At 40.2% G+C, this 21,816-nt stretch overlaps 1 protein-coding gene and 1 non-coding gene across 3 annotated transcripts in view; both read left to right on the forward strand.

Annotated features, from left to right (window-relative positions):
• The first annotated feature begins 2,612 nt into the window (after positions 1-2,612).
• LOC122708157 (dimethylaniline monooxygenase [N-oxide-forming] 1-like) overlaps positions 2,613-21,816 on the forward strand; it is a 29,383-nt gene continuing 10,179 nt past the window's right edge. For both annotated transcript variants that reach the window (XR_006345029.1, XM_043924313.1), the window contains exons 1-3: positions 2,613-2,750; positions 15,981-16,169; positions 19,410-19,572. Coding sequence is in view for 1 of the 2 variants with exons in the window: in XM_043924313.1 (XP_043780248.1) it covers positions 2,619-2,750; positions 15,981-16,169; positions 19,410-19,572 (484 nt within the window). In the remaining variant the exon portion in view is untranslated. The remainder of the gene's footprint in view (positions 2,751-15,980; positions 16,170-19,409; positions 19,573-21,816) is intronic.
• Positions 20,934-21,038, forward strand: LOC122708401. Its single transcript, XR_006345181.1, has one exon. It is a non-coding gene; the product is annotated as a small nucleolar RNA U13 (small nucleolar RNA).

Genomic DNA, 21,816 nt, shown 5'->3' on the forward strand with positions numbered 1-21,816 from the left:
CATCATTCAAAGCCTGGAGCAAACAGTACACTTCTGTCTTGCTTTCCCAACTCCCCAAAGTCAATATTAACACCTCTTTCATCATGCTCTTGTTGCAAAGCACACATGAAACATATCTCTGTGTTAGCACTTGACACAGATTGTGGTATTTATTTTCAAATCTTACTTTCCCACTGAATGATAGCTAAAGAAGGCATTATGCCTTATTGATTCTTTTGTACCCCTGAATACCTTGCCTAGGGCTTAGCAGCATAGAAGCCCCTCATTGAGTGTTTGAAGGGTAATTAATCAGAAGATGAATCATAAAATCTGGCTTGAGAAGACCCTATAGGGCATTAGATGCCACCCTCCACATTACCTACAAATTTCCTACTTACAAAATCTCCCCCAAAAACCATCATACAGACTGTCTGAACAAAATAAATAACAGAGCTTGAAATGTTGGAAAGTGCTTATATTGACCTAAAATTTGCCTCCCTATAACATCTTCGAATCCATAATTGGCCATAATTCTTATCCGTCCATGATGATTCTTCAAATGTTTAAAGGCAGATGTTTAAAGTACTGTGTCAGGCCCTTGGAATAAGAGTCAGTACAGATACTCTCTTTTATAAAGTGAGCTCAAGGCAATTCCATCAGCAGCTAGAGCATGACTTCCCCCAAAGGGAACCCACTAACTTTCCCCAGTAAATCAAATCCAGTTGGAGCAAATTGGCTCTATAACACTTGCACATGATACCTAAACAAATGAGCCTTTTCATTTCACTCAAGAAATATTTGTGGGGACTTCCTTGGCAGTCCAGTGGTGAAGAATGCACGTCCACTGCAGGCGGGCAAGGATTCAATCCCTGGTTGGAGAACTAAGATCCCACATGCACAAGGAGTAGCCAAAAAAATAAAAATTTTAAAAACACATATATATTTTAAAAAAGAAATATTTGGGGGAGCTAAGCATCAATTACATTATGTTCCAAGTGCAGCCCTAGACCCTGGGGTCACAGCAGAGTACCAACCAGATGAAGTCTCTGTACTTGAACTACTACTCTGGGTCTCAATCCTGAAAAACAAAAGATGTATATTCAGTTTTGTGGAACAAGCTCATCTGTGAGACAAGGAAATGCAAATGTCCAGGAAGATAGTATCTTTGAGGTAATTTTGCATCTACTCTTTGATCCATCTGGTTTAAAATTTTACTAACTTAGGGAGAGGAAAATGTCACAAAAAAATTTGGGGGCACAACACCTAAAATCACATGATAAAGAGTTAAGCTTGTGCGTATTGACCAAAATGCTATAAGAATTTAAAGAACAGAGGCTCAGTGATGGGAAAGGCAAACCGGAAGCTGATTTAGGGAAATGTTTTTATACTTACAATAGCTTCTATTTATTGAGCACTTTCTATTGTGTGTTTTTATTGAGTGTCCCAGGAGCACTTCTAAGCCAACTGCCATGTGTTGTTGACTCACTTGATTCTAACAAAACCCTGCAAGGAAAACACTACTACTTTCTTCCCTTTTTATGATACACAGAGGAGTAGAATAATTTGCCAAGGTCACAGACAATGTGGTCCAGAGTCTGGTTGCTTAACCCAGGGGTTCCCAGCCCCCTGTGGCCTGTTAAGAACCCGGCCACACAGCAGGAGGTGAGTGGAGGGTGAGTGGGCAAGCAAGGATGGTGACTTTTCATCTGGCCCTGGCCATTGCTCCCCATTGCTTGCATTACCGCCTGAACCATCCATACCTCCACCCGAATCCCTGGAAAAACTGTCTTCCATGAAATCATTCCCTGGTGCCATAAAAGTTGGAGGCCACTGGCTTAACCAGTACATTATATTGCCTCTCATCATTCGTACAAGTTCATGTTAACTCATGGCCAAAGTCAGATACCCTTCCATCAGTGCCAATAGTGACACGATGGTTTCCTAGAGGTGAATCAGGACTCTGTGGAGACAAGAGGAGAATTCTCCATGCCTACCTTTCCAGCCCACGCCTTCTCTCTCCCACTGGTGACCATCCACTGGCAGCAGGGAGGAGAAGGACGACAGCGCAGCTGGGATGCTGGCAGTTTGCCAGAGTCAGGGAGCTGCCCAGGGCAGTGTTGTAACAGCACCCGTGGTGGCCACAGTGTCTTGGCTCTGCATCTCAACCCCACTCCACCAGCTTCTAGGTGACCTTGTCTCACATCTCACCAATCTGAGATTCGATTTCATGTGTTCATAAAAAACTGAGTTTGCCAAGGTGATCCTTCCCCGGTCTCCTGCTCTATTATTTCACTCGAGGGTTTGTGGAGGAAGGCTGGGGGCAGCAGCACAGTGCAGAACGCAAAACTCCATGTACTAAAGAATCCAATTTCAGCCGTTCTGCCAAAAGCCGCAGGCTTGACAACTGTACTGTTATTTAGAACCAGTTCTGCGTGAGGGGGTGGGAACATACGAAGCACAGGGTTAAACATTTCCCTCCTCGCATTCACAACACCAGAAACCAGCTACCGAGGATTCAAAAGGATCAAATCCCTTAATCTTTCCAATTCTTTTTCCTGGTTCGCCAGAGCAGCCAAGGATGGGGTGGGGTTTTCACTTGCGAATAAATGGTTCTGCTTCATTGCCCCACACAGGACAACATGGCCAAACGAGTTGCGATTGTGGGCGCTGGGGTCTCTGACCTCGCTTCCATCAAGTGCTGTCTGGAGGAAGGGCTAAAGCCCACCTGCTTCGAGAGGAGTGAAGACCTTGGGGGGCTGTGGAGATTCACCGTAAGTAGGGTTTCAGTGACTTTGTTGTGTGTCTGTTGGAAAAGGGTTGACTGGTGCAAAAAGAGATTGAATTTCTTCCACAAGGGCTGGCGCCCATGAGAAGGAGCTAGAAACATCTGCTGAACAGGGGGACAGAAAAGGCCACTGAAAATGATTTTTTATAAAAAGAAGCAGGGCACAGCCTGAATTTGGGTGGGAAGTGTATCAGCTGCCTTATAAACTACACCCAAAACCAAGATAAAGAAAGTTGCCCACGAAGGGTAGAAGAGGATGAAGTGGCTGACACAAGCCAGGAAAGCTCAGCCCAAGGGAGGATAAGAGCAGAACTCTGGGGGTCTGAAGCAAGAAACTGCAGTGTGGGGGCAACGGTATGAATACAGTGCAGGGATTTCTGCCTCTGCCTGCAAGACTGAGCTGCTTATACCAACTTCTTTTTCCAGCCCTGCTCTATCTGAAGTAAAGCAGCGTAAGACTCAGTGTAGGGGGAGTTCTGTGCTCAAGGTCTTGTGGTCTGGGCAGTTCCAATCCATGCCAAGAACAATCACAAGTAAAGGAAGTGAGTTTGGAGAATTTTTTATTGCTGGAGGAAAATAAAAGTAATATTCTCAGGACTACAGTATGGATTGGAGAAGGGAGGAGGGAGATGGAGGAACGGGAACTATAAAGCCCACCCTTGACTGGCCTGGGACCCAGGAGAATCACAGGGGCCCTGCTGGAGGTCACTGAAACCCTGTGAACTCCACGGCTCAGCCAGAGAGTTTTTTGCATCAGATTTCCCCAAACCTCCTATTTTTCCTTTTTCTCAGGAGAACAAGAACATTTCCCATGAGCTTTAAATGTGCTAAGAAGAACGATGTCAGGAAGAATGAAAAGGAGCAAGGTGTCAGATATTCTGGGCTCAGAGCCCCTAAGAGACTAAGAGAAAGACCTAGCATTCTCTTATTATAGAAGGGTAGAACTCAGAACAGGAATAAAGCACTCATTTTCTAATTCAGTGAGCAAAGCTCCAGAGAGGCCAAGGGTGCTAGTTTAGTCCCAGCATAAACCAGCTTGGCTCACATAAAGGAAAACTGCATATCTTGAAATGTGTCCAACCACCAAATGTGACCATCGATGCACAGAGACCTCCCTAAGGGGCCTAGGGAAAAGAGAACTTCTGTTCCTAGGATTCAAACCACATACATTCCAATAGACAAGCAGAACCTGACATGTATGCCATAATTCTAGCCTCTCATGGCCATTGAAGACATTGCTAATCAAACACTATTAGGACTCAGGGACTCATACTCAGATGTTTGCGACTCTTTAGACTGTAGCCTGCCAAGCTCCTCTGTTCATGGGATTTTCCAGGCAAAAATATTGGAGTGGGTTGCTATTTCCTCCTCTAGGGGATCTTCCCAACTCAGGGATCAGGTCCATGTCTCCCATGTCTCCTGCATTGCAGGAGATTCTTTACCTCTGAGACATCAGGGAAACCCAATCAAACACTATGCCCTCCCCCTAATGAACCTCAGAATCCTTCTTAACACAATACCCCAGATTAGCACTAATTAATCTGATGGATTAGCATTAATCCATCAGAGTTGAGAGCTGGCTTGCAGAATAAAACTGCCAGAATAGAGGGACAATTAGTAGAGTTGTTTGGTTAAAGTAATCTCAGTCATAGCAAAATGTAAGCCCAGAGACCTTGGGATACCAGAGAAAAATGCCCCTTATGTCAATCATATATATCCAATTATTAACACACTAAAAAACCATTGATGAAGAATCAAGAGAAATGTGTCTTAGATCCATCTCTGCCCAACTGGCTATGTGATTGGGCAGGTCAAATACCTATGCACAAAGCACTGTGATGGACACAAAAATAAGAAACAGTCATCCTGCCCTGAGGAGCTACTACGAGACTGATAGAATAAGGGCAGGATCTTACAAGTTGGGAGCAGTACTCTGGGCATTTAAATGAGGTCAGGATTACATCCACTTGCGGGAAGCCAAGGAAGGACATGGAGGAGATAGTGTGTGATGGACTCTGGAAGATTTCAACAGGCAAATGAGATTGAGTGGGAAATACCAGGGAGGAGATTGTAAAGAAAAAGTACTGTGCTTGTTGGAAAATAAAAATAGCTTATTGGTATGTGGGCTATGTGTAAGAGAAAACATGGAAGAAGAGGACAGTGGTGGAATGTTTGAGGAACCACACTCCATTTAGAAGGAGCTTCCCTGGTGGCTCAGCTGGTAAAGAATCCACCTGCAATGCAGGAGATGAAGGAGATGCCGGTTCGATCCCTGGGTGGGGAAGATCCCCTGGTGGAGGGCATGGCAACCCACTCCAGTATTCTTACCTAGAGAATCCCATGGAGAGAGGAGCCTGGTGGGCTACAGTCCTTAGAGTCACAAAGAGTCAGACACAACTGAAGCAACGAAGCACACACACATGGACTCCATTTAGAAAGCAATGGATAATAAGCAGAATTAATATGTCTTTCTTTGTGGCTGTTGTGTTTGTTTTGTTTGCATGATAGGAAGACCCATATGTGTTTACAGGTACTTGGATGACAGGAAATGATTGAATACATTAGTTCAAATTGAGACAAAATCCTAGCAGAAAAAGGAAGAAGTAGAATTGCAGACCCAAGTGGAAGGATTTGCCTTGGGAAAGTGCAGAGGCATACTTTCCTCGGAGACAGGAAAGGAAGGAAAAATGGACATGGACAAGAGATGCTAAGGTGGGGGAAAGAAGACACAGGAGCAAACACAATGGAGGCCTCAATTCTTTCAGGAAAACACGGCATCTGTGGAGGCTGAAGAAGTCAGGGTGGAGAATGAAGGAAAAAAGAGGTCACTGTGAGGCAAGTGATAGCACATCAAAAGGATGATAAAGAGGGCAACCCAGCAGTAGCCTAAGTAAAACAGTATCCTACTAACAACTCTTTTCAGTCCCCATTACCTCATCTGTAAAATGAGAACATGGAGTCAGTTTAAAACATAGATAAAAGCTAAATTACTAGGATCTTGGGAGGCAGGAAAAATCACCTCCATCTTCATTCAGCAGCCCTCTCTTGATACAGAAGCCTCTTTAAGGCACCTCTGTACTACCTGGAGATTCCTCTAAAGCCTCTAAACTAAGTGACCTTAAAGGGAACTTTCAGCATGCTATAAGTCTCCTGAGTCTTTCTAGAGACATCCCTTCCAGCTCCTACCCCAGCAGATACACACACACACACACACACACACACAAGATGGTTAGAAGTGTCTTTGCAATCAAAGCAAGTGGCACATTCAAAACCTGTAGAATTAGAGAGTCTGCCCAGGTAAGGGCTGTCCTTGCCACAAAATGTACAAGGGTTATCTTTAGGACCTGTTCTGGATGGAAGGGGCCACAAAGCAAAAATAAACAGGCAAACTGCAGAAACCTAAGAAAACAAATATGGAGACGGTTTCCATTTACAAATGGAGAAATGCCCTCAACATTACAGAGATTATGAACTACTGCAGTTTAACTCAATATTCATGTGGGCATAACTCTGGCCTCTTCTAGACCACAGTCTTAAAGAGGAAGCAGACAAAGGTTGCAACGGAGAAGAAAGCCCATCATTCATTGGGGCGGGGGAGGGGTTGGCAATGTTTCAAAAGAAAAGAACCTACTTGTGAGCACCAACTCCAGTGGCAGCAAGAGGTAAGTGTGGAACATCTGTTCTACAACCAACTCTCTCAGACTCTTGAGAGGGAAAGGAGGCTCAGAACAGTAATGCTAAAGGCTGATTATTCAACTGCAGAGGAATAATTGAAGAAAAACATGCCAGGAATTATCCTGTCGCTCATAACACTCTTAGAGTGTTTTAGGTTAGGAAGGAGCCTTGAGAAATAGCCTTCCTGTAGAACCACACTGACATCATCTAGAGGTAATTATACTATGCTGACAGAAAGAGATGGGAATACCAGACCACCTGACCTGCCTCTTGAGAAACTTGTATGCAGCTCAAGAAGCAATAGTTAGAACAGGACATGGAACAACAGACTGGTTCCAAATAGGAAAAGGAGTACATCAACGCTGTATGTTGTCACCCTGCTTGTTTAACTTATACGCAGAGTACATCATGAGAAACGCTGGGCTGGAAGAAGCACAAGCTGGAATCAAGATTGCCGGGTGAAATATCAATAACCTCAGATATGCAGATGACACCACCCTTATGGCAGAAAGTGAAGAGGAGCTAAAAAGCCTCTTAATGAAAGTGAAAGAGGAGAGTGAAAAAGTTGGCTTAAAGCTCAACATTCAGAAAACTAAGATCATGGCATCTGGTCCCATCACTTCATGGCAAATAGATGGGGAGACAGTGGAAAGAGTGTCAGACTTTATATTTTGGGGCTCCAAAATCACTGCAGATGGTGACGGCAGCCATGAAATTTAAAGACGCTTACTCCTTGGAAGGAAAGTTATGACCAACCTAGATAGCATATTAAAAAACAGAGACATTACTTTGCCAACAAAGGTCCGTCTGGTCAAGCCTATGGTTTTTCCAGTGGTCATGTATGGATGTGAGAGTTGGACTGTGAGGAAAGCTGAGCATGGAAAAATAGATGCTTTTGAACTGCTGTGTTGCAGAAGACTCTTGAGAGTCCCTTGAACTGCAAGAAGATCCAACCAGTCCACCCTAAAGGAGATCAGTCCTGGGTGTTCATTGGAAGGACTGATGCTGAAGCTGAAACTCCAATACTTTGGCCACCTCACGCAAAGAGCTGACTCATTGGAAAAGACCCTGATGCTGGGAGGGATTGGGGGCAGGAGGAGAAGGGGACGACAGAGGATGAGATGGCTGGATGGCGTCGCCGACTTGATGGGCATCAGTTTGAGTAAACTCTGGGAGTTTGTGATGGACAGGGAGGCCTGGCGTGCTGCGATTCATGGGGTCGCAAAGAGTTGGACATGACTGAACGACTGAACTGACTGACTGACTGACAGAAACACATTCTGCTTCACCCTTCACATCTCTGTAACAATAATCCTCCCCTGGAAAGACATTCTTCCTTCTGTGCATCAAGGTCTTTCCCTCCACACATGTATCCTTTTGCTTATTCCAGTTATTGAGCACCCACTATGTGCCTTGTGCTGTGCTGTATTTAGTCACTCAGTTGTATCAGACCCTTTGCAACCCATGGACTGTAGTCCACCAGGCTCCTCTGTTCATGGGGATTCTCCAAGCAAGAACACTGGAGTGAGTTGCCATGCCTTCCTCCAGGGGATTTTCCCAACCCAGGGATCAAATCCAGGTCTCCTGCATTGCAGGCAGATTCTTTACCAGCTGAGCCAGCAGCAAAGCCCACGAATACTGGAGTGGGTAGCCCATCCCTTCTCCAGGAGAACTTCCCGACCCAGGAATTGAACTGAGATCTCCTGCATTGCAGGCGGATTCTTTACCAGCTGAGCAACCCAGCAAACCCATGAGGCACCTTATGTACCACATATTTTTGGATTCAGTGAGGGCAATGATTAAGTATAATACTTCACCCCTTAAATCATTGAAGGTTTCTTTATGTGTATTCAGCCTAACTCTTACAGGGGCTGAAATGATTTGTTAAATGGGTACCTTTTACTTCTTCTTAAAAACTTTAAGTTCAATAATCTTAGTAGATTTCATTTTATTCATATATTAAACAAACATGTATTGAATTCATATCATCTTGGAAGAGATCCACCTGATAGGCCCCTACCCTCTCATGGGATTCCTCAAGCCTTCTCTGAGGTTTCCACAGTCTGCCTGTGCTGTAGATCTGAAGACAGATCTATAGACTGTGGACAGACTATAGGCTGTCTGACTATAGGGAAAAGAAGTGACAAAGTAAAATGGGCTCTGACTGTTCAAAGGAGAGGAAAAGAAGGAAGTAATTGTTCTTGAGAACAAGAGCTGTGAACAACCTAGCTCAGGGTTCCCCACACTCGGCGTTGAGAGAAAGTCTCTATGTGTCTGTATAGTAGTCACTTTAATTATCATTTTATATCCATTTTTTAAGTGAGAAAGGAGAGACCTCTGACCTGACAAAGCTTTCTTCCCATTGCCAACAAGCTTCTCTGGAGGAAACAGAACTTGAGAAAGTAAATCTCCATGGTAATTGTAGAAGAATAATGCAAAACAGTTAATATTTTTTCAGAGCTTACCAGGCACTGTTCTAAATGCATTAGAGCTATCATTTCATTTTATCCTAGGGTTATGTATACTATTGTTATTCCTATTTCGAGAGGAGAAAACTGAGACACAGAGAACTTAAGAAAATTCCCAAGGCCACCCAGCTAAAAATGTTCTGCTTGAAAATTGCAGATGAAGGTAAGCTTCCAAACTCATTCTATGAGGCCACCATCACCCTAATTCCAAAACCAGTCAAAGATGCCACAAAAAAAGAAAACTACAGGCCAATATCACTGATGAACATAGATGCAAAAATCCTTAACAAAATTCTAGCAAACAGAATCCAACAACATATTAAAAAAATCATACACCATGACCAAGTGGGCTTTATCCCAGGAATGCAAGGATTCTTTAATATCCACAAATCAATCAATGTAATACACCACATTAACAAATTGAAAGATAAAAACCATATGATTATCTCAATAGATGCAGAGAAAGCCTTTGACAAAATTCAACACTCATTTATGATTAAAACTCTCCAGAAAGCAGGAATAGAAGGAACATACCTCAACATAATAAAAGCTATATATGACAAACCCACAGCAAGCATCACCCTCAATGGTGAAAAATTGAAGGCATTTCCCCTGAAATCAGGAACAAGACAAGGGTGCCCACTCTCACCACTACTATTCAACATAGTGTTGGAAGTTCTGGCCACAGCAATCAGAGCAGAAAAAGAAGTAAAAGGAATCCAGATAGGAAAAGAAGAAGTGAAACTCTCACTGTTTGCAGATGACATGATCCTCTACATAGAAAACCCTAAAGACTCTACCAGAAAATTACTAGAGCTAATCAGTGAATATAGTAAAGTTGCAGGATATAAAATTAACACACAGAAATCCCTTGCATTCCTATATACTAACAATGAAAAAACAGAAAGAGAAATTAAGGAAACAATACCATTCACCATTGCAACAAAAAGAATAAAATACTTAGGAGTATATCTACCTAAAGAAACAAAGGACCTATACATAGAAAACGATAAAACACTGATGAAAGAAATCAAAGAGGACACAAACAGATGGAGAAACATACCATGTTCATGGATTGGAAGAATCAATATTGTCAAAATGGCTATTCTACCCAAAGCAGTCTATAGATTCAATGCAATCCCTATCAAGCTACCAACGGTATTTTTCACAGAACTAGACCAAAGAATTTCACAATTTGTATGGAAATACAAAAAACCTCGAATAGCCAAAATAATCTTGAGAAAGAAGAATGGAACTGGAGGAATCAACCTGCCTGACTTCAGACTCTACTACAAAGCCACAGTCATCAAGACAGTATGGTACTGGCACAAAGACAGAAATATAGATCAGTGGAACAGAATAGAAAGCCCAGAGATAAATCCACGAACCTATGGACACCTTATCTTTGACAAAGGAGGCAAGGATATACAATGGAAAAAAGACAACCTCTTTAACAAGTGGTGCTGGGAAAACTGGTCAACCACTTGTAAAAGAATGAAACTAGAACACTTTCTAACACCATACACAAAAATAAACTCAAAATGGATTAAAGATCTAAATGTAAGACCAGAAACTATAAAACTCCTAGAGGAGAACATAGGCAAAACACTCTCCGACATAAATCACAGCAAGATCCTCTATGACCCTCCTCCCAGAATATTGGAAATAAAAGCAAAACTAAACAAATGGGACCTAATGAAACTTAAAAGCTTTTGCACTACAAAGGAAACTATAAGTAAGGTGAAAAGACAGCCCTCAGATTGGGAGAAAATAATAGCAAATGAAGAAACAGACAAAGGATTAATCTCAAAAATATACAAGCAACTCCTGAAGCTCAATTCCAGAAAAATAAATGACCCAATCAAAAAATGGGCCAAAGAACTAAACAGACATTTCTCCAAAGAAGACATACAGATGGCTAACAAACACATGAAAAGATGCTCAACATCACTCATTATCAGAGAAATGCAAATCAAAACCACAATGAGGTACCATTACATGCCAGTCAGGATGGCTGCTATCCAAAAGTCTACAAGCAATAAATGCTGGAGAGGGTGTGGAGAAAAGGGAACCCTCTTACACTGTTGGTGGGAATGCAAACTAGTACAGCCGCTATGGAAAACAGTGTGGAGATTTCTTAAAAAACTGGAAATAGAACTGCCATATGACCCAGCAATCCCACTTCTGGGCATACACACTGAGGAAACCAGATCTGAAAGAGACACGTGCACCCCAATGTTCATCGCAGCACTGTTTATAATAGCCAGGACATGGAAGCAACCTAGATGCCCATCAGCAGATGAATGGATAAGGAAGCTGTGGTACATATACACTATGGAATATTACTCAGCCATTAAAAAGAATTCATTTGAACCAGTCCTAATGAGATGGATGAAGCTGGAGCCCATTATACAGAGTGAAGTAAGCCAGAAAGATAAAGAACATTACAGCATACTAACACATATATATGGAATTTAGAAAGATGGTAATGACAACCCTATATGCAAAACAGAAAAAGAGACACAGAAATACAGAAAAGACTTTTGAACTTTGTGGGAGAATGTGAGGGTGGGATATTTCAAAAGAACAGCATGTATACTATCTATGGTGAAACAGATCACCAGCCCAGGTGGAATGCATGAGACAAGTGCTCCGGCCTGGTGCACTGGGAAGACCCAGAGGAATCGGGTGGAGAGGGAGGTGGGAGGGGGGATCGGGATTGGGAATACATGTAAATCCATGGCTGATTCATATCAATGTATGACAAAACCCACTGGAAAAAAATAATAATAATAATAAATAAATAAATAAATAAAAATGTTCTGCTTGAATATGAACCCAGGCTGTCTGACTCCAGGACCTGTGCTGTCAAAAACTATACTCCATTCATTTCTAGAGTCTATGCCATAGCTCAGGAATAAGGGTACGCAAATCCTGGACTGTTCATGAAATCCCATGAAGTGTTCTACTGAATATAATGTCCTTATTATTGTATTGCAGCACCAAGTGAACCAAGAAACCAAAAACCCCTGCATTCTTGCCCTTATTATTTCCCCTTTCCCCTCCTCTCATCCAGGCTTCTCTGGTGGCTCAGACAGTAAATAATACACCCACAATGCGGGAGACCTGAGTTCGATCCCTGGGTTGGGAAGATCCCCTAGAAAAGGGGACGGCTGGCTACCCACTCCAGTATTCTGGCCTAGAGAATTCCATGGACAGAGGAGCCTGGCAGGCTACAGTCCACAGGGTCACATGTCCATGTCCAAAAGTTGGACATGACTGAGCGACTTTCACATACACATACCTCTCATTCAGTTGCCCCTTCAAGACAAAAATGTTTCCCCTAAGTGCCCTGAACAATTCTCAGGAAAAACATGCGTCCACACACAGCATACCATGGCAACTGGCAGACTAACACGGAGAGAATGCCAAGAGTGCTGCAGCCAGGGGTCCCAGGGCCTGGGAATCACTGGGACATATTTCACCGAGGCAAACCCTGCAGGGGAAGGCTCAGATCTTGCAAACCTCATTCCTAAGTGCCATGGACCTGTAATCTCTGTATATACCTTAAACACACCAGACCTTGTGTTTTTACCAAGAGAAACAAGCAGAGGAGGAAAGAGACAGAGCATGTTGGATTCCACCCTAAAGGCTGACATCTGTAATACATTCTTTCACAATAGGCTTCAATGTTTCCTGTAAAGTTCTCTTCTTCCTGCCTTTTCAATTATCTTCTAAAATTTTGCAAAACAAAGTTGGTTTTGGGTTTTTTATTTTCTATTTTTGTTTGTGGGTTCAATTGTTTTACGGTCTCCATGGCTTCATGACTTATCCAATTTCAGTGAGTCTCCACTGCTCTTTGATTTTTAAACATGCCATTACTAAATGCTTTAAAGTTTCTTGAACTATTTTTATGCAAGTCTTTACAACATGATATTATACGCATCTCTACCCTTTAACAGTGTATATTCCAAATTTATCCTTTTATTATTGCTAACTAGAAATCATCAGTATTAACAAAGTATTATTTACAACATGATGCTCTCAGATGCCAGAGAAAAGTGAATGAGCTTTGGTCACACACTAACTGATCCCAAAATGTTTATAACTGATGTTTTTCTCCTTACACTGTAGTTGTTTCCCTTGCTGTTTGCTCTCACTTCTCAATATTACAGCTCTTTAGAGCTATTCGCATTCTCTTCATTCCTATAACCCAGAAGAAACTTGATCATATTTAACAACATCAAACCAACACTAAATTTAGTTCTAATGCCTGGTTTCAAGTTTAAGGATGGTCTAGAGCTGTGCTGTCCAGTAAGATAGCCATCAGCCATATGTAACTGTGGAATGGAGTCGATTTGACTAAGGAACTGAATTTTTTATTTCATTTCATTTTGATTAATTTTAATTTTAAAACCAATACCCAATTCAGTTTTTTACACATTTGTTAACAATTTTGGCATGCAAATCCACTTTTTCCAGTGAAAATGTAGCATTTGGATTCAGATTTGTAAAATATACACTAGACTTAAAACACTTAATATGAGAAAAAAAAGTTCATACTTCACTAATAATTTTGATTGATTACATATTGAAATTATAAAATTTTGGAATCATTGAGTATCCTCTTTACCTTTTTTAAAGTGGCTATTGGAAATTTTTAAAGTGCATGTGTGGGCTACGTCTCACTCCTATCAGGTAGGACTGCTGTAAAGTCTTGTTACTCAAAGCATGGTCCATGACCAGTAGCATCTGCATGTGAACTTGTTAGAAACACAGAATCTCAGGCTCACCCAGACCTACTAAGTCAACATCTACACATTAGTAAGATTCCCCAAGCAATTCTTAATAAGATTTAAAAGCACTAATCTAGAGAGCTGTGATTCTCGAGCTGTGGAAAAGAATCAGGTTTGTTTGTTTTAATTTCCAAGGAAGTATAGACAATGATATTTGTGACATACAATAAAAAGAGCTATAATAAGGTGAAAATGAAACAAAACATAAATTCAAATTTCTTTGAAAGTCTGTACAAAGCAATTACTGTAGAGAATCACTAGTGTAACTTTTGCTGAACAAAACATTATGTGTGAAATACCATTTCTCCATAAAACACTTATAGGCACACTTTCTCTATGCATTGTACATATTAACACTTAAGGCTTATAATGTGGTAATTAAGCTTGCTTCTTGTTTGTCATTTTATCTAATCTAGATTGGATGGGCGACAACACTCCTCCCAAGACATAACATATATCTAAACCGTTTCTAAGTTTTGTTTAACAGCACACATAGAGAAATGAGGCTCACAGAATATAAGAATGGAATGGAAGAAGAAAATTCAAAGCAACCTCAGCAAGCTCAGGATATTCGTTTTTTTTAACTGCTATCCAAAATGAAGCAAGTGGCGCTGTATTTTTAAAACTTATCTTCAGTCCTTTATCAGTAGTAGTCATTTCTGACCATTTATTCTATAAAGTTATAATCAAATATCAATTATATTCCAAATAAAATAGCTTATAGCTTTTATGCACTTTGGGTAACAATTTTCAAACTAACCTTGAAATGTCACACACTGTAATGGAGTCCTACTCACATGACTACTACACAGTTCAAATCCCACACAACTCATCACATGACTTAGACAAAGCCAAGATGGATCCCGTTCATCACTAAAGAGTCCACATGCATGAATACTGAACAAAGTCGAATTATTGCTATAAAAGTTTTAAGACGCTTACCCTCAACTTCTGTACTTACATTGTCATAAACTGGTAGCAAAGAGCTCATACCAGTCTGGCTCTTTGAACAGCACTGCTTTAGATCTTCCTACAGAATAAAAGATCAGGATTTAAATAGTCATCTTTCTCAGAAGCCATTTAGATTCTAGTTTTCTAGATATGTTCTCGATAAATGAGACTATCAGATGTGGAGCCACAAATAAGCAAGATAAGGAGAACTCATCAGTTGATGAGATCTGTATCATTAATTCAAACTACAAAGATATGTTATAATTTTATTTTCTGTTAGATTCACACCTTTTGAGAGAACAAAGTACGTCCTCTCCATATGTGAGGTTTATGTTCACATTTCTACTTGTTCATAAAAATAACTTTTATTCCACAGGAAAAAGGAACTATACATATCCAAGATAACAAATAATATTAAAATGCTAAGAACTTTCCCACTGAAATTAGAACAATCCTTTATAACACATCCAAAAAACAGACAATGTATATACCTGAGTAACTAAAACTGCCCACTATTCAGCCTTGTAGTATTAGTTGTCTGAGATGTTGTTATTTGCTAGTTATTTAAGTTCAAACCTGGATGGGAAATTTTTTAGCATTTTACCATTTGCAGTTGTCCAGTCTGGAAACCCTCGACCTGCTTCTTCTCCCAAACCTTAAATCTAATCAGTTTCACAATCCTATGCGTTCTAGCTTTCTGCTACCTAACAAATCCCACCTCTTTCAGTTTCAGCTGCCATTGCTTGTGCTCAGGTTCTCATTGGCAATTGTGTGGATTTGTGTTTCAAGTTCTCAACTAGCCTCATTCCCTTCCTTTCCGGATCCCTTTATCTTTTGTAAAACCAGAATTATCTTTTCAAAATTTAATACAAATCAATCTCTACAAAATTCAAATTCCTTAATTTTAGGTACAAAATCCTTCATAATCTGAATGCCCTTTCTCCATAACCCTTTTGCCAATACCTCATGAAATCAACATACCTACCAACCGTTCATCATCTAGAAACTACTTTCTGAGTCTGGTGTATTTCCATATTCTCCTTTATTTTGCAGTGATACTGTGTAAATCTAGACAGGTAAGTTTATCCTATGTTTGTTAGCACATAATGATGAAATTGTAATTCTGATCATGATATTCATCATTTTTCAAGTTAAGTGCAGGATACCAAATCCCATTAGGAAGTAGGAGGTCGCATACATAAATTGTCTCGGTCACCTTAATCTTAGTCAATGTTTCAAATGTCTAAAAATTAGTATTCATTTCATGTGTGTGCACGCAATATGCACACATGCATACATACTCATTTTCATGCACTGCTTGTATAGGAACATGTTGAAGAAGGCAGAGCCAGCCTCTACAAGTCTGTGGTTTCCAACAGCTGCAAGGAGATGTCTTGTTATCCGGACTTTCCATTCCCAGAAGATTATCCAAATTACGTGCCAAATTCTCAATTCCTGGATTATCTCAAAATGTATGCAAACCGGTTCAACCTCCTGGAATGCATTCAATTCAAGGTAAGAAAGGCACAAAACATCAGTTAGCAGTCAGGAAATATTTCCTACCTATTTTGTGTCATCTCTCTCTACCTGGGGCTCTATAAATGAGAGAATGAACTGGCAAGACCAATGACACCTCGTTGGATTCTTTTTCCCCTTTTACTTACAATCACCCTAAGTAAATCTGGAGGTAGAAGTGAATATTTGGTCTAAGGATTCATGTGTAGAATTTTTTTTAGTTTGCAATGCTTCCATCCAAGTATCCAAGTGGACCTTAAAAATATCAAACTGCATTTTCAGTTTGGGCCAAATACCTATACACAGGGACATTGAGAACTTCCTACCAGCTCCTAGGTTCTCCCTTTTTACTGTCCGTTTATAGAAATGGATGTGTGCACTGACTCATACACAAGAGAATCTCACTGTGTGAAGGAAAACTTTTCTAGATATCTTTGGAATTAGAAAAATCTTTGACATTGTTCTTCTCATTGACCATACCCACCTCCTTTCCCATTTTAGGGGAAGAGACAGGAGGTAGGTAGAAAGACAGAAGCAAATAAATATATCCTCTTTCTTTCTTCCTTTCTCTGCAAGAAACACATGAAAATTCATGTGATTCTCTTCTCCTATTGCCCTCCCTATAAGAGGTAGGGATGGTTAGGAATTCATGGAGAATTACACAGAAAAATTAACATGAGTGGAAAGATTGACCAAAACAAGTAGCATGTAAGATTCACATTCACAACCTTTAACGTATGCCTGATCAAAATGAAATCACTATCTTGAAGAGATATCTGTATCTCCATATTCATTACAGCATTATTTACAAAGGCCAAACTATAGAAATAACTTGTGTCCATTGATGGATAAGTGGATAAAGAAATGTGATAGATGATTAATAGGCAAATAGACAGACAATGGAATATTGTTCAGCTATGGTAAAAAAAAAAATTCTGTCACTTGCAAACACATGGATGAAACTTAAGGGCATTATACTAAATGAAATAACTCAGAGAAAGACAAATTTGTATGATCTCATTTATATGTAGAATCCAAAAAATAAAAAGGGACCTTCCCTGGCAGTCCAGGAGTTAAGACTCTGAACTCCCAATGCAGGGGGCATGCATTCAATCCTCAGTTGGGAAGTTAAAGATTCTTCATGCCCCTGAAGCATGGCCAAAACAAACAAACAAACAAAAACCCAAACTCACAGAAATAGAGAACGTACTGATGGCTGTCAGAAGTAGGCTAGGGAATAAGGGAAGGTGTTCAAAAGGTATAAACTTCCAGTTATAAGACAAATTCGTTCTGGAGATACATTCTATATTGTGTAAATCAATTCTGGAAATGTATCGGTAATTATAGGGCTTCCCTGGTGGCTCAGAGGTTAAAGTGTCTGCCTGCAATGCGGGAGACCCAGGTTCCATCCCTCGGTCAGGAAGATCCCCTGGAGAAGGAAATGGCAACCCACTCCAGTATTCTTGCCTGGAGAATCCCATGGATGGAGGAGCCTGGTAGGCTATAGTCCATGGGGTCTCAAAAAGTTGGACACGACTGAGTGACTTCACTATTGGTAATCATTCCATACTGTATATTTGAAAGTTGCTAAGAGAATAGATCATGAAAGTTCTTATCAGAAGAAAAAAATTGTAACTATGTGGGGTGATAAATGTTAACTAAACTTATTGTGGTAATCATGTTATAATATGCACACATGTCTAAATCATTAGGTTGTACACTTTAAACTTCTACACTGTTATATGTCAATTATATCTCAATAAAACTGGAGAAAATTAAAAGTACTCAAGTTGTCCAAAGACTATTTCATCCCACTTCCTTATCTTCCATGGGATAGAGTAAAAATAAAACTACCATAATCAATGGATATACTCCACAAAAATATTCTTTAATGTATCAGAATTTCTGATCCTGAAGCATTTCCTTTGCTACATGCTTTCCAAGCCTGTTTTAAAATAACTTAAAAACATATAAAACTGGATGTTCACCAAAGTTTTAAGAAAGTACACGCAAGCAGCTGTCTGTGAGAGGTTTTGTTTTGCCTTCCTCTCTATACATTTCCAAGTTTTCAATGATAAATTCAGCATTTTCAAGATAAAAATAAATTTTATTTTGAATGATCTTTTAATTAGCTGAAAATTTGTGCTTTAAAAAGACGATTGCTAATACAAATGTAGACCCCAACAAGCACTTCAAGTATGATAAACTAGACAGTGAACCATTAAGTGGGACTTGAGAAGCCTGTCCTCTTTGAAACCTGAAGAGGAAAATGAGGCAGCAAAGTCTCTTTTATGCTTTTAAATTTGACTTGTAAATTTCTTTTATATATTTTCTGAATCAGAACCTAGTACCCATGGACATACATGTACTCGAAGAGAACAAAAATAGACTACAGTTGACCCTGGAGCAACATGGGTGATTAGAGGTGCCAACTCTGCACAATGGAAATCTCCCATTTCCTCCATTTTTGTGCTGTCTCTGCATCCACAGTTCCACATCCATGGATCCAAACACTTATGAATCCTGTTTACTGTAATATTTACTGTTTTTTAAAAATCCACATATAAGTGGACCTGCACGGTTCAAACCCATGTTGTTCAACAATCAACTGTATTGAAATTCAGACAACTCCACAGAAATTCACCCATAAAATGAGCACTCTTCCATAGTTCCCTCAGTCTGGGCAAACTTCAGTACCATAGCCTATAAGGCCTTTCATAAGCTAAGATACTTGTGACCAGATTTATATTTTCAATTATATACTATCCATGTCTCTCTTAAAGGAACGGTTGAAAAGAACTGTCTCTTGAGTCCCTTTGCTGTTCACCTGAAACTAACACGCCATTTTTAATTGGCTATACTCCAATACAAAATAAAAAGTTTAAAGTTGAAAAAACAGAGTTGTTTCTGTAAGAACTAGATACGGCAGAAAAAGAACTTTAAAAACACAGAAAGACCTGTGTTATAGTCTTGGTTCTATCACACATTGTGAGACTTGGAGCAAATCACTTAAAATTTTTGGACCTGACCACCTCTCTTCAATACCCCTATACAACTCTAAGTTTAGAATACTTCCATCCAGAAAATTGTGATTAACCTGAGAGCCCAATTCAGTGTCTAGGGTTATGCTTATTATATTTAGTCTGTGCTCAAGAACATTTGAAATAATTGGCATGTCAGCCAGCAAGCCCTTTCTGGAATCTTGAAAACTATTAACCATGTCTATGATTCTCTTTTCAGACAAAAGTCTACAGTGTAAGAAAACGCCCAGATTTTACTGCCACAGGCCAGTGGGAGGTAGTCACTCTGCGCGAAGGGAAGCAAGAGTCAGCCATCTTTGATGCTGTCATGGTCTGCACTGGTTTTCTTACTAATCCGTATTTACCACTGGACTCCTTTCCAGGTATAGCCCTTTCTACAACTGACTTTAATTTGTCTTATGTGAGCCACCCTGATACTGGATTGTTTTGGAAATAAATTCCTATTGATCTCCTCCATTAAATAGTTAAAGTAGTGAGGTAAGAGGGTTTTTTCCCTTGACCAGCGCTATTTGGCCAGATTCTGGCTTTCATCAGTTTCAAACAAGTTTTGAGTACCAAAGAGTAGAATGAATAACTATGAAGCAGTTTCATGCTTCACTGAAGTTCAATGTCCATCTCTAAGTGACTGGCAGCACCAGAAAACCTTCTAAGACACGGGAGACCTAGACCGTTTGCTAGACACAGCAGTAGTGCATTGACAAAGGTGAGAGGAGAGGTCACAAGCATCAATCTGTGAATAAAGGAAAAAATAACTTGATTTTCATTTGTTTGTGTCTATGGGTCACAGCAGTTACCTAGATCAAAGGTTTATGGCACTGGGTAACAGTCACCAGGGGCATGAGTCTTGGGAGACAAATTAAGATATCTTTGGGCCTCAGTTTCTTCATCTGGCTTTTGCAACCATGATTCATTTATGTCAAACTTCAATTGGATTACAACTCAGAGGGAATAGAAAATCCAGTGGCTTGGTTTATTTAATCTGCAGCACAGGATTCAAAAGGTTCAAACTTAAGCAAATTTTAATCCGAATCATCTAAATATGACACAGTGATCACAAGGCTCAGTTCACAATTAATTCATCTACCTCCAATGATACTTGGTCTGCTCCCAGCGGTTACTGAAGTCAGGCCACGTTAAGATAAAACACACCCTGAAAACTGTCATAGACTATAATCATTGAATTGGAACGCAGTTCAGCCTTCTTCCTGATACAGGAAACTCTTCAGCATCCCTGAGAAAGACTCAACAGCCTCTGCTTGAATGCATTCGACTATGAATTCTTTCCACCTTACCCATTTCTTGCCTACAGAGAAAACCCCTGAGTAGGCAAGTTACTCCAACTCCCAATAGGAGTGCCTGGTACTGGATCACTCCAAGAATCCAGAGAATTTCCTGACATAGAGAGTACACTGTGTTTATTGCTAAGAATACAGAAGTGGATAAGACAACACATAGCCTGCGTGAAAGGAATGAAATGAGTTTTATAGGGGTCCAGTGGAGTGATCCCAGTCTACATATGGCCTGTAGTAACAGCAATACTCACTTTACAACAAATTCATGTACTTGAAATGGTCCTGGACCTGCCCTGCAGATGTTACTCAAGTCAGGTCAGATTAGGATAAAGCATAGCTTGAAAGCAATGGAGCCAATGTGTTCAGTTTAAATAAGAAGAGCTTGGGACCCAGGAGGTATAGATTCCCGGTTATACAATTAAGAAGCTATGATCCTTTAGTAGTTCATGGGCATGATGATTGGGTGTTCACGTTGTTGCATGACATGTGCTGCCTCCTAAACCTTGTTAGGACACCAACCCATTACCCATCAGATGTTTAAAAAAGGAAAAAAAGCTATATAATCTTGGGCTTTACACTTAACCTTTCTAAGCCTCTGTTTTCCTTCCTAGAAACTGAGGGGTTTTACCTATCTTACCCAACATTATATATCACAAATCAAGCAAACAGAACTCTACAGTATTTGCCATCCTTCTCAATATCCATATTACCAGCCACTACCAATTGGTTATTTCAAATCCATGGCTGAATTATTGTTAAGGAGCCTTTGAGCACTAAAATTTCATGACTTTAGACTTGAAATGGAGTCCTCCAAACCTCATCATCTCTCTCTCTGCCCCATAGCAGACTTACACACACCCTGGAGTAGGTGTTAATCATCACAAAAATTAAACTCATTTAAGCTATTCAAAAAACCATGTCATGAGTTCTGGAGGCAATTCAAGAAGAAAGTGTTCCAAAAAGTCTTAGTAAATATAATAGGTATTACAGTTGGAATAAATATATAACTTCCCAAAGTAACTTATTTTATTAATTCAGAAACCATATACATTCAGCTGTTTACTAACACAGCCACTTCACCTAACAAAAGTTCTTGCTCTGTTCTCCTGTAATATAAGTGGGGAAAGTATTAGTCTGAGAGAAGACTCAAGCCACAGAGTCTCATATTTGTCCACTTGTGATCCAAAAGAGCCTGATCCAGAGATAATCTAAGATAATCTAACATTCATAGATAATGCTATTATTCTCATTAAACTTGTCCAGCTCTCCATTCCTGGCAGTTCTCGGATCCATATTGGGTCAAATATTGAGCTA

Source organism: Cervus elaphus, chromosome 14 (assembly GCF_910594005.1).
Source record: "Cervus elaphus chromosome 14, mCerEla1.1, whole genome shotgun sequence".
Classification (NCBI taxonomy): Eukaryota; Metazoa; Chordata; class Mammalia; order Artiodactyla; family Cervidae; genus Cervus; species Cervus elaphus.